Source organism: Sarcophilus harrisii, chromosome 2 (genome assembly GCF_902635505.1).
Source record: "Sarcophilus harrisii chromosome 2, mSarHar1.11, whole genome shotgun sequence".
NCBI classification, from domain to species: Eukaryota; Metazoa; Chordata; class Mammalia; order Dasyuromorphia; family Dasyuridae; genus Sarcophilus; species Sarcophilus harrisii.
The window spans coordinates 30,597,315-30,613,122 of NC_045427.1; the positions used below are offsets into that span (position 1 = coordinate 30,597,315).

General features: G+C 45.2%; 1 protein-coding gene across 1 annotated transcript; it reads right to left on the reverse strand.

Annotated features, from left to right (window-relative positions):
- Positions 1 to 1,045: 1,045 nt before the first annotated feature.
- SFTPB (surfactant protein B) lies at positions 1,046 to 14,170 on the reverse strand. Its single transcript, XM_031949786.1, has 11 exons — positions 13,918 to 14,170; positions 12,470 to 12,603; positions 11,523 to 11,594; positions 11,011 to 11,136; positions 9,614 to 9,757; positions 5,802 to 5,891; positions 4,645 to 4,828; positions 4,308 to 4,468; positions 3,302 to 3,382; positions 2,735 to 2,839; positions 1,046 to 1,429 (listed from the first exon to the last, which is right to left on the reverse strand). The coding sequence occupies exons 1-11, from the start codon at positions 13,985 to 13,987 to the stop codon at positions 1,394 to 1,396; spliced, it is 1,203 nt and encodes a 400-aa protein (XP_031805646.1). The 5' UTR covers positions 13,988 to 14,170; the 3' UTR covers positions 1,046 to 1,393.
- Positions 14,171 to 15,808: the final 1,638 nt, after the last annotated feature.

Genomic DNA, 15,808 nt, shown 5'->3' on the forward strand with positions numbered 1-15,808 from the left:
TACTGGTGAATACTTGATCCTCTAGTTAATAGGGAGACATTGTTGAGTTTGGTGAGTAAGTAATAATACACCACATTTATGCTTTTGGGAAATCACTTTGGTGACTGTTCTGCAAGTGGAGGATGATTTGGAATGAGGAGGATTTGAGACAAAGCTTCTGATCAGGGGACGACTGGGACAGCCCAGGACAGACATGATGAAATTGTGAACTACAACAGTAGAGAGAGAAGATGGGGAAATGAAGAGATTTGAAACCCTTTCATTTTACATATAAGTAATCTGAGGGCCAGAGGCTCTCGCTCTCTCTCTTTCTCTCTCTCTTTCTCTCTCTCTTTCTCTCTCTCTCTCTCTCTCTCTCTCTCTCTCTCTCTCTCTCTCTCTTCTCTCTCTCTCTTTCTCTTTCTTTCTTTTTTTTCAATCAGGGTTGAGTGACTTGCCCAGGATCACACAGTTAGGAAGTGTTAAGTGTCTGAGGATAGATTTGAACTCAGGTCCTCCTGAATTCAGGGCTGGTGCTCTATCCACTGCATCACCTAGCCACCCCTTTGAACTCAGTTCTTAGAACATACAGGTACTATTCTTCTGGGGAGTAGGGGAATTACATTTAGACTTCATTTATTTTATTTTTTTTTTGTGAGGTAAGTGGGGTTGTGACTTGTCAAGTGTGGGTCAAGTGGCTGTCATTCACAAATACATATTCTCATAGCTTTAGAGCTAGAAAAGACTTAATGGGCTTTGAAGCCAACCCTCTTAAGGGTCAAGGGCCACAGAGATATTAAGTGTCTGAAGCCAGATTTGAGCGTAGGTTCTCCTAACTTCAGGGCCAGTGCTCTAACCTCTGCTATCTATCTAGCTGCCCCCTAATTAGACTTCAGCTCCTACTCCAGGACCCAATTTTCTGGGGCTGCTCTCCCAGGTCCTGGAACTTGAAGGACCTCTCCTTTCCCTCTGGGCCATTCTCCCTACCTTCTGTTTTTGTCCTGGGTGAAATAATTTCTAATTACCGATCTACTGTGTAACAATTAAAATGGAAACTTCCAGGTACTTTGGATTTGAATCCAAAACTTTACTTGTTATTACATTGGAGCGGATTATTTGGGGTGAAAAGATTTGAGGGCTGCAGGTCAAAAGCAGGTCCTCTCTCTCCAACGAAGAATGTGGCGGAGGCGGCGGCTGGAGACTTGGAAAGGCTGCTGGAAGAAATGCCCGCAATCCTGCAGGATTCTGAGAAACAGCCTCAAAGTACAAATGGAATCGGGCCGAAGCTGTGGTCCAAAGGGCGTTGGGGGCGGACGTGCCTCCGAGCCTCTGGCAGCCCTGGCCAGCCCCAGCTCAGGGCTCCAGGGAGGCTCTTTCCTGAGAACTGCTGCTCCGGGCCCCTCCGGGGGCCATGTCAATCCTGCCCGTGGATTTTGCAATACAGCAAAGCCTAAGAGCAGAGAAGATGCCCTCAGCCCTCTGCTTGATCAGCAGCCTAAGCAACCCAGAGAAGAAAGCAGAGGGCGGAGGCCTGTAGCACGAACCACTTACGAGCAGAATGGATAGGGCCTTGTTCCCCAATGGGCCGTCCCATTTTTTTAAAAAAAATCTTATCTCAGTTGAAGAGAGAGAACAAGCAGGAAATGATGTTTAGGGCTCGAAAAGACCATCTGGTCCAATCTCATCATTTCACAGATGAGTAAACTGAGGCACAGAGAAATTCAAGTGACTTCTCACTTCTCTATCCATGGCTAGATAGTAGCTGAGCTGGGGATTAGAACTCAGGCGTGTTGATTCCCAACCCAAGGTTCTTTCCGTTGTATTTTTCTCAAGTTTGAACCTGGAGGACCTGCTTCTCCAAAGCCAGGAGTGGGCAGTGATTAACCTAAGTGATTAATTACTGGGCTAGCCCGTTACCTGAAGGGACATGGAGTGGAGAGAGCACCGGCTTTAGAGGCTTTGATTTAAAATCTTTGATGTCTCTGCCCCTCTGACCATGGTTCCATTACTAGGTTGGAGGATTTCACCGGCCTTAACACTACGATGGGGTTTGACTAGGAGACGCCCAAAGTCTCCAGGCTTCTGCCTATGATCCCACAATTCCTTTGGGGGTGTTACAGTGAGGTGGGACCCTCCCAAGGGCCTCACAAATCCATCTCAGAGGCTGCATGGAGGCTGGACTGGGCACTGAGCACACTTAACAGGAAGGGCAGAAGGTGAGATCTGAGGAAAGGCGGCTCTTAAGACAGGACCAAATTCCTTTTACTGAAAGACTGAGGTCAAGGGAGAAGCTGAGAAGGTAATTGTTGCTTTTTTTCAGCTTGGAGGTTGTCATCATCATCATCATCATCATCATCATCATCATCAATCTATTCATATTTGGTGTTTAAAGGTTTGTTTCTTGTGACATGGGTGATATTGTCCCCATTTTACAGATAAGGCAACTGACTTACCCTCAGTCACATAAATAGTAAATCTCAAAAGGAAGATTTGAACTCAGGATTTCCTGACACAGAACGCAGCCTCAAATCTCCAGAGACTCTCGGTAGAGATTGTCTTCCCCTGGGTTACGTTAGCACTTTTGCTAAGAAGCCCAGTCTGGCTCTCTGGGGAGGGGCAGGGGTTCATCTGGCTTTGACCCTCGTGGGTTTCTCTTGGGTTGTGGTGGTCCTGAGGCAGAGCCCCACATTCTCTCAGGCCTTCACTTCCCTACCCCCTCTGTCCCTGCTCCTCCATCTGGAGGCGGGGTACTCACATGGCACTCCTTGGCAGTCTGGATGCTGGAACACCAGAAGGTCGGGCCCTGGGCACAGGCCGGAGTCCGAGGCTGACTGAGCTCTGTCTCACACATCCCCAGGGTCTGTCCAAGAGAACCCAACCCGGCAGGGAACAAAGCAGGGCAGAGGCTTGTTACCTTTCCCAAAGTTTCCCCTTTATACTAATAGCTCCTCCTGTGCTTGCCGGGGAGATTATACAGTGATTCAGAGGGACAGCCAATGGGGCAAGGACAGGGCTCATCCCAATCTGGTCTTTAACCACCAAAGCCATTGGGTACAATGCCTTTTGAGGCTTCCATTGACCTTCGACATAATCTGATTTTCCTGATATCGGAATATCTGCCGTGGGTGAGCCCAGAGTTGGTGCACACATAGCTCAGGGTCGTGCATCAGCGGGAATGACCTTGGGTCTCTTTTGATGAAGATCATGGTCCCGGGAGGTTTGGATGACAGGGGAACAGAGCCACACCGGGCATGATGGGAAGGACCCAATGGAGCAGCTAGGCTAGAACGAGAACAGAGTGGGCAGAGGGGGCCACACATACCTGGCAGATGATGTGGGGGTCTTGGCCTTGGTGCAGCAAGGACCGTAGTGAGGGATAGAATTGCTCCACCAAACCTTGGCACTGTGAGGGCAGGACACACACACACACACAGATGTAAAGACTGACCAGAGTCGGGGAAATGGGCCTTTCCTTCCTCATCCAAAATAGTTGTTCTGTTTCTCTAGCCCTGCTATTCCCTGGGTCATCAAGTCAACAAAATATTAACTGTATGCACCACACCCTACAATACATTATAAGGTTACATGTTGGACCTTAGGGATCATCTGGTTGCCCTCACCTCCATTTTATATTTTACTTACACTTACAACTCTTAAATGGGTCAGTCACATAATCCTCTGTTTGCCTTATTTTCCTCATCCATAAGATGCAGGGGACAGACTCCATGGCCTCTGAGGCTCTTTCCAGCTCTGATTCCAGTAAATATTGGCCGAACCAAGAAGCCCCAACTGTCAACTTATTTTGAGTTTTAGAAAATTTTTACTGGATGGAGGGGGGGCTGCCCTGACCCAATCCCTGCCTCTGTGGGTCAAAGGAATTTTTTTCAGGACTAGATGGTCTAACTCACAGTCTGCTTGTGGAGATGAGAGCACCACATGTGTAGCAGAGAACCACGTGATGCAGGATAACAGCATATCCTATGCTAGTAACTCTGAGGAAGGTTCAAATCCCAGCTCCAGTGCTTTCTATTTGAATGACCTTAGAACGAAATCATTTCAATTTATGGGGCCTCAGTTATTTCATCTGGCTTTAGGGGCCATGGAGTCTATCCCTAGCATTTTACAGATTAGGAAACTAAGGCAGACAGAGGTTTAAATGATTTGCCCATTTAAGTGTTGTAAGTGTAAGTACCTGTGTGGTGATGACCAAATGAGATAACACCTGTGTCAAGTGCTTTGCAAGTATTAAAGCAGTAGCTGTATCGGGGGAGAGGGGGAGAGTCGAGTATAATCCTGAAGATCTTGGCTGCAGAGCCCAGCCCCCTCACCTCCTGCCAGTCCAGCTGGGGGTTGTTGCAGATGCTGAGGAGGGTTTTCTCTACGTCTCTCTCAGTGCTGTTCCCCCGCAGTTCTGATGCTGCCCAGCTGGTCACTGAGACACAGAGGCGGCAGTCTGGGTCGGAGGGTGTCCACTGGTTTGGGAGAAGTCCTGAAATGGCATGTTTTGCAGAGATGTGGTACAAGGGAGGAGAGAAGCCAAAGCCAGAGGGAAGGGGGGAAAGTCTAAGATGGGGGAAGGGGCTGAGATGAAGGAGAAATGGACCTGGGAAGTAAGGAATCAGACCGCCAAAACACATAAAGAGCAACCTGCCAGTTGTGGCTCACCTAGGTTATAGGTCTGTTCAGTGGAGCACCGAAGGAGCAGACCGCAGACCAGTTGGGGTAAGACGCGGCTCATCACTGCATCTATCAGGATGACGGTGTAGCGCTCAGCCAGGCACTGGCAGATGCCACCGGCCACCAGGGGCACGATGTGACACACTTGAGAAACAGCCAGTGCCAGCACAGACTGAAGGAGAAGAGGGGGTGGAGGTGAGGCTCTGAGGTGGGTCAGCAGGAAGAAGGCCAGGGTGAGAATGTTTGAACACATAAAGGAGTCAGGGCTCACGGTATTCCTACTTTTGGAAAACCCCTCCTTGGAAAACCCAACAGCCATCCGATGCCAACTTGGCTCTTGGTTCATCCGTACAGAGACAACATGAAAAACCAGCCCTGCCCTCAAAGAGCTTACATGTTATTTTGCCCTGAATGAAGGGGAAGGTGCCTCCAGAGGGCAGGTTCTCTAGTGCTTAGGGGCTGTGAGATGAGATTTGAAGTGTGGAAAGTTATCCTTTCTTTCCAGAGGCAGGGTAGGAGCTGACTGGAGGGAAAGAAGGAAGGGAGAAAAAAGGAGCTACCCTCCCTGGATAGGAGCCCCACAAACCCCTGAGAAAAGGTTGGGGAGTTCTAGGTAACTCAAATGGAGTCAGGCGCTCTTTTCCAGCAGTAATATCTCTCTCCTGAATTCTCCCTGTCTCATCTCCAGAAGCCAAATACTAGGGCGGGAAGCCCATGGTGGAAGCAGATATTTAGGCTAGTGCAACCTGATCTGGAAGACCCCCAGGCTGGAATCTCTTTAAGTCATCAGAGTTCTAACCCCTGTGATTCTTTCTGGAGCATAAGCAGTTTCCAGGCTAACTTGAGTATATTGGGAACTATCCTATGGTCCCTTATGGTTGGCCACGTGTCCCTTCCTAAAGACTTGGGCAGCCAAGGGTGTCCATTAGCGCCCGCAGGGGTCAGACAAAGGTCCATCCCCACCTAGCCTCTACTTGCAGGTGAACTGAGCCTCCTCATGGGGATGGAGTTGAGGCCAGAAACTGAGATAGCTGTGAACTGTTACCTGCAGGGCTAGGGTAGGATAGCTGGGGAACCGGGGAGGTAAAGTCATCAAGAATGGGGAGGGAGTCTGCCTCCATGCACAGGCAGCCCCTCGGCCTCACCTTGGGGATCACAGATTGAACCTTCTTGAGTAGGGTTCGGCAGAGCCAACAGAATGGAAGCGGGATGGGAAAATTCTGTTTGATGAGGTCCTAGAGGAAGAAAATCACATGGGAAAGAGGGTGATCAGTTGGAGAGGGCTGCCTCTTGTCCCTTGCCTTCCTAACTTTACAGCTTTTCTTCCAGAAATTACAGGAACTCTCTGGCTCTCTGCTCTTCCTCTTTTCCCATTTCTCCATCTCCCTTAACTCTGCTAGTTGGGCCCGAGCCCGTGTCTTCAGTCTTTTTCTAATTCTGAGAGACTATTAATTCTCACCTTAGTGTTTAGCTGTATTCAAGTATTTGAAGGGCTATAAAATATAGTAATAAGCATTTATTAAGCACCTACTATATGCCAATCATTGTGCTAAATTTTGAAAGAGGAGCCAGATATGCTCTGCTTGGGCCCTGGAAAAGAGAACCAGAAATGCTGGAAGAATGTTGCAAAGAGGAAGAATTAGACCTGAGGAAATGAGCTCCCGGTCACCAGAGATCTTCAAGCACAGGCTGGTACCATTAGTTGGGGACTGTCTGAAAAAGATTCTTCTTTTTCGGTTATGAGTCAGACAAGAGAGCTCTTGAGGTCCTTTCCAATTTCGAGGCTCTGGAATCCTTTCCTTTTTCTCTCAGTGTCCTAGCCAACTCTGGAATCCCATTCATACCCTCTCTTACTCCTTCCCTGACACTCTACCAAGTATCTCCACGGTCTGGGATCATACAAGTCACACTCCCTCCCCCAGCCGAAGATTGGAATAGGATCAAAACCTTGGACAGGACGCTGGCTAACCCCCATAGTTGAGGGGCCGCTGTGTGGTTCAAAAACCAGTCCAGCTCAACATGCATTTATTAAATGGCTACTGTGTACAAAGCACAATGCTCCAAGACATTTAAAGACCTCCACAACTTAGCTCCAATCTAATTTCCCAATCTTATTATCTATTCTCCTTACTCTTTGGTCCAGCCAACTATCATTCTTGCTGTTCCTAACACATGATATGCTGTCTTATCTCTCTGTGCCCCACACCCAGAATGCCTTCCTTCCTGACCTTTTCCCCTGAAAAGCATCCCTCATTTCTTTCAAAGCTCAGCTCAAGCACCACCTCCTGCATGAAGCTTTCCTTGAAGTCCCCAGATTCTAGGCTTTCTCTCTCCTTCAAATTGCCTTACATTATTTTGTCTATGCAGATTTCTGATTGTGTTCTCCTTGGATGAAATATCAGTTCTCTGAGGGCAAGGACTGTTTTGTTTAATTTTATTTCTCATTTTTCACCTAGCACACTGCCTGGCACTTAGTAGCTGGTTGATAAAGGCCTGATTGATTGATTTTTGATTGTTAAGCACTGGTGATAGAAAGACAAAATGAAGATCCAAATCTGCCTTAAAGGGTTTAAACTCTATTGTTAGCACTCTTGGGGGACAGGAGAGCCTGGATAACTGAAATCCAAAGCCTCTATGTGGTTAAGAATCTCTTTCTCTGTGTCTCTCGTCTCTGTCGCTGTCTCTCTCTGTGTGTCTCTTCTCTCCCTGCCTCTCTCTTTGTGTGTCTCTGCCTCTGTATCTCTCTCCGTCCCTGTCTCTCTGTCTCTGTTTCTCTTCCCCCCACCCATTCTATTTAAGAGAACCGGTTCCTAAGGCATCAGCCAGATGAGTCAGCTTGGGTTCTGTCTCCATCCCCATTGTACATCGATCACTATTGTCCCTGATACCACAAAAGATGATTTCTCTTGGCCCTTCCCCACCTAAACCAGGTCAGGAAACTCTTCCTCTGATCTAGCCCAAATCCCCTTTGCTGATTCCCTTGATCAGAATGTATCCTGTCTTTATATGAAAGAGTATTTTACTTAGGCTATTATTAAGCAGAAAGGGCCCTTGAACTGATGGGTAGCTGGGTAATATTTCCCCCAGGGGCAGTTGGGGTTAAATGACTAATTTGTTCAGGGTGAAATGTGGTGTCTGATGGAACTCTGGTCCTTGTGACTCCAGAGCCAGTGCTCTAGCCACTGCTCTGTCTAGCTGTCCCAGTTAGAGCTTTCTAGCATATCATGCAAAGAGGCATTTTAAGGGTAAGCACATAAGTGTGGAGTAAGTATGGCCATATGGGAGTCCCATGCCTAGCTGGGCATTTAGGCATGGCTCTGGGAATACGCTAGGCTCATTTTCCATATGGGCTTTACCTTATCAATGAACCTGGTTTTAAGGGAATAGGTGCTGTGGACATTGGACTGAGAACTCAGCATCCGGTGATTGGGTCACTGACTAGTGTGTGATCTTGGATAATTCACTGTATCTCTCTGTCTCAATTTCCTTAATTCCCTTGATAGTCTTGACCCTTTGTTATTATTTTTTTCTAGTCCTATAAATTAATGTTTTAGCAGTCTGATTGGTATGCACTGAACAAGTAGACCAATTTAGGCAGAATTGTCATTTTCATTATATTACCTCAGCTTAGCCATGAACGATTGATATTTATCCAATTGTTTAGATCTGACTTTATTTGTATGAGAAGTGTTTTGTCATTGTGTTCATATGGTTCTTGGGTTTGTCTTAGCAGGTAGACCTCCGAGTATTTTATTTTGTCTACTGTAATTTTAAGTGGAATTTCTCTTTCTATCTCTTGCTGATGGGCTCTGTCAGTAATATCCAGAAATGCTGATGATTTGAGCTTATTTTATATTCTGAAACTGTGCTAAAGCTGTGAATTGTTTCCAATAAGTTTTTGGATGATTTTCTAGAATTCTCTAAATATGTCATCATATCATCTGCAAAGAGAGATAGTTTTATTTCCTGGTTTCCTATTCTAATTCCTTTCCTTTCTTTTTCTTTTTTTATTGCTAAAGACAGCATTTCTAGTATAATGTTGAATAATAATGGTGATAATGGGCACCCTTGTTTTGCTCCTGATCTTATTGGGAATGCGTCCAGCTTCTTTCCATTACAAATAATGCTTGCTGCAGGTTTTAGATAGATACTGCTTATTATTTTAAGGAAAGCTCCCTTTATCCTCATGCTCTCTGTTGTTTTTTAATAGGAATAGATGCTATATTTTGTCAAAAGCTTTTCCGGCATCTATTGAGATTTCCATATAATTTCTGTTGTATTTGTTATTGAAATGATTGATGATGATAATAGTTTTCCTGATATTAAACCAACCCTGAATTCCTGGTAGAAATCCCCATTGGTCATAGTGATTTATCTTGCTGATAAATTGCTGTAATTTCTTTGCTAATGTTTTATTTAAAATTTTTGCATCAATATTCATTAGGGAGATTGGTCTTTAATTTTCTTTCTCTGTTTTAGGTATCAGTACCATATTTGTGTCATAGAAGAAATTTGCCTGCCTCAGTTTCCTTCTCTGCCAAATGAGGAGAATGGACTTTAAAATAGTAATTGCTGACATTTGTAAAGTGCCTTAAAATCTCCAGAGTGCTTTATCCATAATCCCCTCTTCCCTCACCCCAGGCAAGATGATGAAGCTTTGAGAGGTTGTCACACAGAAAATAGGAATTGAAATGAACACTGTTTTGGGGTATCATATTTCTAGTGCCATGTTTTACCCTCTCTGCTGAGATCCAAGGTTCTTTAATTCTAAGTTTTTAGGATGCCATGATTCATTCAAGGAACATTGGAGAAAACCCTCCAGCTTCTGGTTTTAGTGACCCGACTCCCTCCATCATCCTCAGAAAAGTGTTCCTCTCTCTCTTCCCAGCCCAGGCTCCTGCTTTGTTCTCTGAAGGAAGACAGTAGCTAACAGTGACATTAAGGGAAGGCAGCTCACCTGGGTATGAGCCCCAGGTCTCCCTGGGAAATCCTCCAGAAATGCTGGGACCAGATTCTCTGAGAAAGCTCGAGATTCTGGCTCCCACGATGAGAGGAGGGTCTTGTCTTCACACAGGCCGAGACTCCCACATATCCGCTTTGGCTGTTGGGAAACGATAAGAGATATCAGAAGAGGTGATGGCAACCAGGAGAGAAAGGAAATCCCTGGTGTCAACTCGGTCTTTGGTGAAGAGAAATCAGAAACTCTATGAATGGAAGTATACACAGGATCATGTAGAATGATAGACACTCACTGGGGGCAGAGGGGCAGGTAGCTGAAGGTATGGAGTAGGTCATTGGGCAGGGGATGAACACATGTGTATATCTCTGAGCTTGTGTATTTAGAAAGCGTGTGCAAAAAAAAGAAAGGGTGTGCAGTGTGTGTGAGGAAAGAATTATGTGTATATGGGGAACTGTACGCATGTGGGTGCTCTGAATGTATAAAAAGATTAGGTGCTTTTCATTGGATAGTAGAGTGAATATTCTATATGTAAGGATGTGGAGTGGATACTCTGTGCTGGGTGAGTGCTCTGTGTAAATGTGGATTAGGTACTTGTGTGTCTATGGAGGCGAATGCTTTCTGTTTATGTATGTGAGTCCCAATGTGTATATGTACAGTGAGTACAATATGTGTTTGATTTCAGGAAGATTACTGAGTATTAAGAAAAATTATTTCTTATATGATGTCAAGTATGACTTTGAACTGAAGGACTTTGTTGATAGGTGAGATGACTTTTTGATCTTGGATGGGTAAACCCAGCCAAGCAGAGAACCTTACAAAGAATTTAATTTAAAGTAAATTCCAGCCCATTGTGGACTACTTCAGTCTTGAGTGAGGATATATCCTTTGTCTAGATTGCCTGAGGCTGGGTGTGCTTTGAGAGCAAAAGTGATCCAAGTCACAAACCCAGCCCTCATTAGAATGGGTCCATACTCATAATATTTATTCTTCTCATTAATAGTTAACCAGAGTTAACCAAAGTTATTATTAACTTTCCTCACCGAACATTCACTCTACCGAGGGTATATAACCCTGAATGAGTACCATAAGGGCTCTTTGGTATTTGAGAGTTTTTTGCTAATATTTTATTTAAGATTTTTGCATCAATGTTCATTAGGGAGATTGGTCTATAATTTTCTTTTTCTGTTTTTGTCCTACCTGGTTTAGGTATCAGTACCATGTCCGTGTCATAAAAGGAATAGTATTTGAGAATTTTAATAACCCTTTTATTAATTATTGCTAGTGTGATTAATAAAATGACCCATCAGAAACTCTCTCTTGAACTTTTTTTGCATCACAGTATATATATTAGGCATGAGTTTTGAATGAACATTGGGTATATGTGTATTACTCACAATCTGTCCCTGGAAGTGTGTGATGAGGAGAGACAAGTACTCATCCACCATGCGCTGGCAACTTGGGACCATGAGCTTCATTAGTAATTTGGAACATTCTTCCTCTAGGAAGTTCTTAATGGTTTTCTAGAGAGAAAATGCAGGATTATGACAAGATCTGGGAAGCAGGGGTCAAGGAAACTCTCATAGGGAGCCTGGAGGAAAGAAGTGACATGGGAGAATCCAATGGGGTAACTGGGAGATGGGGAGGGTTTGAGGGAAAAACATCAGATCATGGTACAGGGAGGGACAAGTCAAAGATTTCCACTCACAGACTGAACCTAATGAATGAATTCAAGATTCTTGGTGCTCTTGTGATGGTAATTCTGTAGTCTTTTTGTGCTGTGTTCTGTCCAGTATCCTTGTTCCCTTCTCTGTGCTGCCCCATGTCCTGTCCTGCTCCCTGTCTGTACCTTTCCTGTTGCCTTCCAGGGACATTTTCCCCAACCCCAGGAGAGGAAGCATTTCAATACCTTGAAAATTGTCTCTTTAGCCATCTTGGTGAGAATGGTCATGATGTCCTGACATTCCTGGCAAAGGTCATCCTGAGGAGGAAGAAAGGAACGGAGCAAGGGGCAGGGAAGAGAGGATTCCTCTTAGGGTTTAAACAAACTCAATGTTGATGTGGACAGAACGTTTTTCATGGAGAACAAAACCCTCTCTCTCTCAGCTTCGAGTATTTTCTCTGGTTGTCCCCAAAGTCTGGAAGGCTCTGCCTTCTTTCCTCTGTCTACTTTAAGTCTCAGCTAAAATCTCTTCTTCTACTCAAAGGCTTCCCCATTCTCTCTTAATTCTAGTGCCTTCCCTCAGTTATTTTCTACTTATCTTATATATAGCTTGCTTTGTATATAATTTTTTTTTTTGGCACGTTGTCTTCCGTATTAAACTCCTTGAAGACTGGAACTAGCTTTTGCCTCTTTGGATCCTCATTGTTTAGCACAGTGCCTGGCACATAGTAGGTGCTTAATACATGTTTATTAATTGATTGGGGAAGCTTAGATGATAAATTCCTTGAGGATAGGGAGTGGATCACTTTTATGTTTTCATCCCAAGGGCTTATCATGATGCTTGGCACATGGTAGGTGCTTAATATGCTTATTGGATTGAACTGATAGTTACATTCCCATCAAGAATCAATAAAGACTTATTAAGCACTTACTATGTGCCAATCACACTGCTAAGCTCTGGGGATACAAAGAAGGTAAGAACACAATTCCTTTCCCTAAGAAGCTTACATTCTAATGTACATATGTAAGTATGTACAAGAGACATCCTTAGGGGCTTGCTGCTGAGGGAGCAATAGCCTTCTCTACTTCTCAGTCTCTGGAAACTCTATACTCTCTTGTCCACTTCTAGGACTCAGTTCCTCACACATACCCCTTGGGATTTTTCCCTTCATGCCCAACGAACTGTTACTCACTTCATTAGCATGTCCCCAGACCTTCTGGAAGCACCGACCGAGGGATCCACAGAGAATAGCCGTCTCAATATCCTGACACTGGAACTCGAGATCTTGGGCACAAGCTGATAGGGTGGGGATTCGAGCTGCTGCAACTGAGGACCCAAACCAGTTTCCTCACTTGGGGAGCACAGCGGCCTGACTCCCCATTGTCAACCTCCAGAATTAAAGTGGGAAAAAGTCTTGCCAAGAACTTTGTCCCACACTAGTCTAGTCCAATCTGGATCTGGAAAAGAACCCCCTTCCTCCATCCAGCAAAATATCCGTGACAAGCGATTATCCAGCTTGGTGGATGACTTCCACTGATGGGGCGCTCATTACCTTCCACTCTCTTTAGACCTTACTAACTTAGAAAGTTCTTCCTGATGTCAAAGCTGAACTTCTGATTTTATCCATTGTTTCTGGTTCTTCTCCCTTGGGTCAAGCAGAACTAGTGGAGTCTTTCTCCCACAAGACATCCTTCATATTCTTGAAGATAGTGATCATGGGATCACGGATGCCTTGACGGATGCCCACATAGCATGAACAGAACCTTCTGTAGTCTGTATGTTTCCCGTGGACATGATACAGCTTATTTCCTAAACAAACCCTTCAGATATTTGGAAAATCACTATTTTTAAAAATCACTAACTTTTAAAAAAATTAAATACCTCTAATTGCTCCATCTATTTCCTAAAATCCAATAGGAACCTTCATCATCCTGGTTGACCTCTTTCTATACTCTCTAATTTATCAATGTCTTTTCTAAACTATATTGCTCTGCTCTGAATTTGATACCAGTAGAGAATAATTGTGGGATGATCATCACCGCCTTATTTTTAGGATCTTTCAACCTCTTAATTTTGACTTTTTTTTTCTTTTTTGGCTCCCATATTATTCTGGTGATTATTTGGAGTCTGTGATCTACCAATCTTCTCAGATCTTTTCCCAGAAGAACTGCTATATAACCATGCTTTCCTAATTTTTAACTTGTACAATCTGTTTTTTTTTTTTAATCCAAGAGCCTCCCTAAATATTTACACAGGTACAATCTCCCTTTTTTCCTTCTCCCATTTTTCATTCCTTGTGAATCTTTCTGGAGGGTTTTCAGAGGGATGATTTCTTTCAGTTCCTTCCAATTTTTACTCATCATTTGCTGGACTTGGACTTCCACTCTGGCCCCTGGTCTCTAAGAGCAGGAGGTGGAAGAAGCAGATGAAGACCTGGAAGGAGAAGACCCCCTGGAAGGGACCTCAGATATCATTCAGTCACCCTTCTTATACGAATTGAGACCCAGAATTTTGTCTCACTCAAGATCACCCAGATATAAGCGTCAGAAGTGGGGACCCCTGGAACCCAGGCCTTTGGACTCCAGAGCACTCTAGCTGAGAGCCCAACTGTTTCTCTCAAGATTGAGGGGATTGACTCACCGGGGCTGGGGCTGGGGCTGGAGAGAGGCAGCAGCAGCAGCAGCAGTGGGAGGGTTCCAGCTGAAGCCATGGTAGATGATCCAGCAGAGTTTGTCACTCAGGAGTTCTGGCTGCGGCATTTATAGTTGGGGGCGTGGGCACCATGCTGGAATGGAGGCAAAGGGGGCAGCTTAGAGGGAGCCCTGGGAAGGGGGGCTGGGGCTGAGGCTGGAATCAGAGAGCAGAGCCAGGGAAAAGGCATCTGGGGGGAGATGGTCCAGGACAATGGGGAGGGAGGAAAGGAGAAGGATGGGAGGAAGAGGAGGAGGGAAGGGAGAGCAGGAGAGGAGGAGGAGGGAAGGGAGAGCTGGAGAGATGGAAGAGGGAGAGGAGACAAGAAGAAGGAGGGGAGAAGGAAATGAGGTGGAGGGAGAGGAGATCAAGATCCCAGATATTTGTTTTCCCCTTAGAAAGCTCTCAAGGTCTTTGATATTTACCAATTTCTTATGGAAATGGACTCCTTCAATCCCCATACCTCAACCCTCTTCTCAGACTCACCACTCTTTCACTTACTAGTCTTCTCAGCCAACCTCCTCCCCCACTTCTATTTATTCATTTTGGGGGCAACTAGGTGTCACAGTGGATAGAATGCAGGACCTGAAATCAGGAAAACTCACATTCCAGAGTTCAAATCTGGCTGCAGACATTTACTAGCTGTATGACCCTGAGCCAGTCACTTTATTCTGCCTCAGTTTCCCCATTTTTAAAATGAGCTAGAGAAGGAAATAGCAAACCACTCCAGTATCTTTGTCAAGAAAACTATCGAGGGGACCCCAGAGAGTCAGACACAACTGAAAAATGATTAAACAGCGGTAGCATCCTTCATTCTACAGGCTTCTTAGCCCCACGGCTCAGTTCCTGTTCTCATTATCAGCAGAAATTGAGTACAAAGGGTGGGAGAAGATCAGAGATTTGAAGCCCAAAGGGACCTTTGAGGTCCCTGAATTCAGCCCTCTCATTTTGCAGGTGCTACATTCTGGGGGAGAAAGGGCCATTCTCAAAAGGGAGGAGATGTTTGTAATGAATCCTTCAAATCTTTAAGAACTACACACACAAGAATCATTAGAGCAGGAAGCCCGTAAGGTTTGGAGTCACAGGCTCTGAGTTTGAATCTGGACTCTGCTGCTTCTTACTTGTGTGATCTTGGGTATGTCACTTATTTCTCATTTTCTATGGGGGCAAACTGAGGGAATTGGGCTAAGTAACCTTGAAAGCTCCTTTTCTGAGCTAATTACTGGGCTCCTTTGATGAGCCTCTTCCTTGATTTCCATCTCTCTCAGCATACCACAGTCTGTTTGCCTCTGCTCTTGGGAAATCTCCCTGAAAGCTCTCACCTAGTCCTCCAGCCAGGAACAAGGACCCGAAGGGCAAACACTCGACTGCCCGACTCCACGGGGGCAAGCATCTGGAGAGGTGCCCGGGCAATAGTCATCATCTCCTCGGTGCCAGTTACGAGGAGACGAGGTTCTCACCTTGAGCCGTGGCCACACTGACTGCCACACAATTCAAAAACTATTCATCATTATTCTCAATCTTGGGGGAAATTCTGGACTCCCCCCTTCCTTCTGTCCACCCCTAAATCTAATCAATTGCCAACATCTCTCACATCTGTTCTCTTCATTCAGACAACTCCAAAAGGGCCTCATGATCTTTCACCAGGACTGTTGTACTAAGCTACTATTTGGGGCCCTATTTTCAGTGTCTCTTAACTCCAACCCCTCACAGCTGCCAAAATCATCTTAAGGCAGGGGTCTGACAGCTTCAGACGTTCCCAAACATCCTATAGTTCTCCCTTGTCATTTGGACAAGGCAGTCATTCGTGGCTGCCCTTAATCTTTTAATTGTCTTCCCA

Excerpts from the sequence above, each read along its gene's own strand:
- SFTPB (XM_031949786.1), bottom strand. The coding sequence starts at position 13,987 with ATGGCTTCAGCTGGAACCCTCCCACTGCTGCTGCTGCTGCTGCCTCTC. Across the intron at positions 5,892-9,613 it reads GACCTGGGGCTCATACCCAG|GACCTCATCAAACAGAATTT; the intron begins GTGAGCTGCCTT and ends TTCTTCCTCTAG. Across the intron at positions 3,383-4,307 it reads CCCAGCTGGACTGGCAGGAG|TGCCAAGGTTTGGTGGAGCA; the intron begins GTGAGGGGGCTG and ends CTGCCCTCACAG.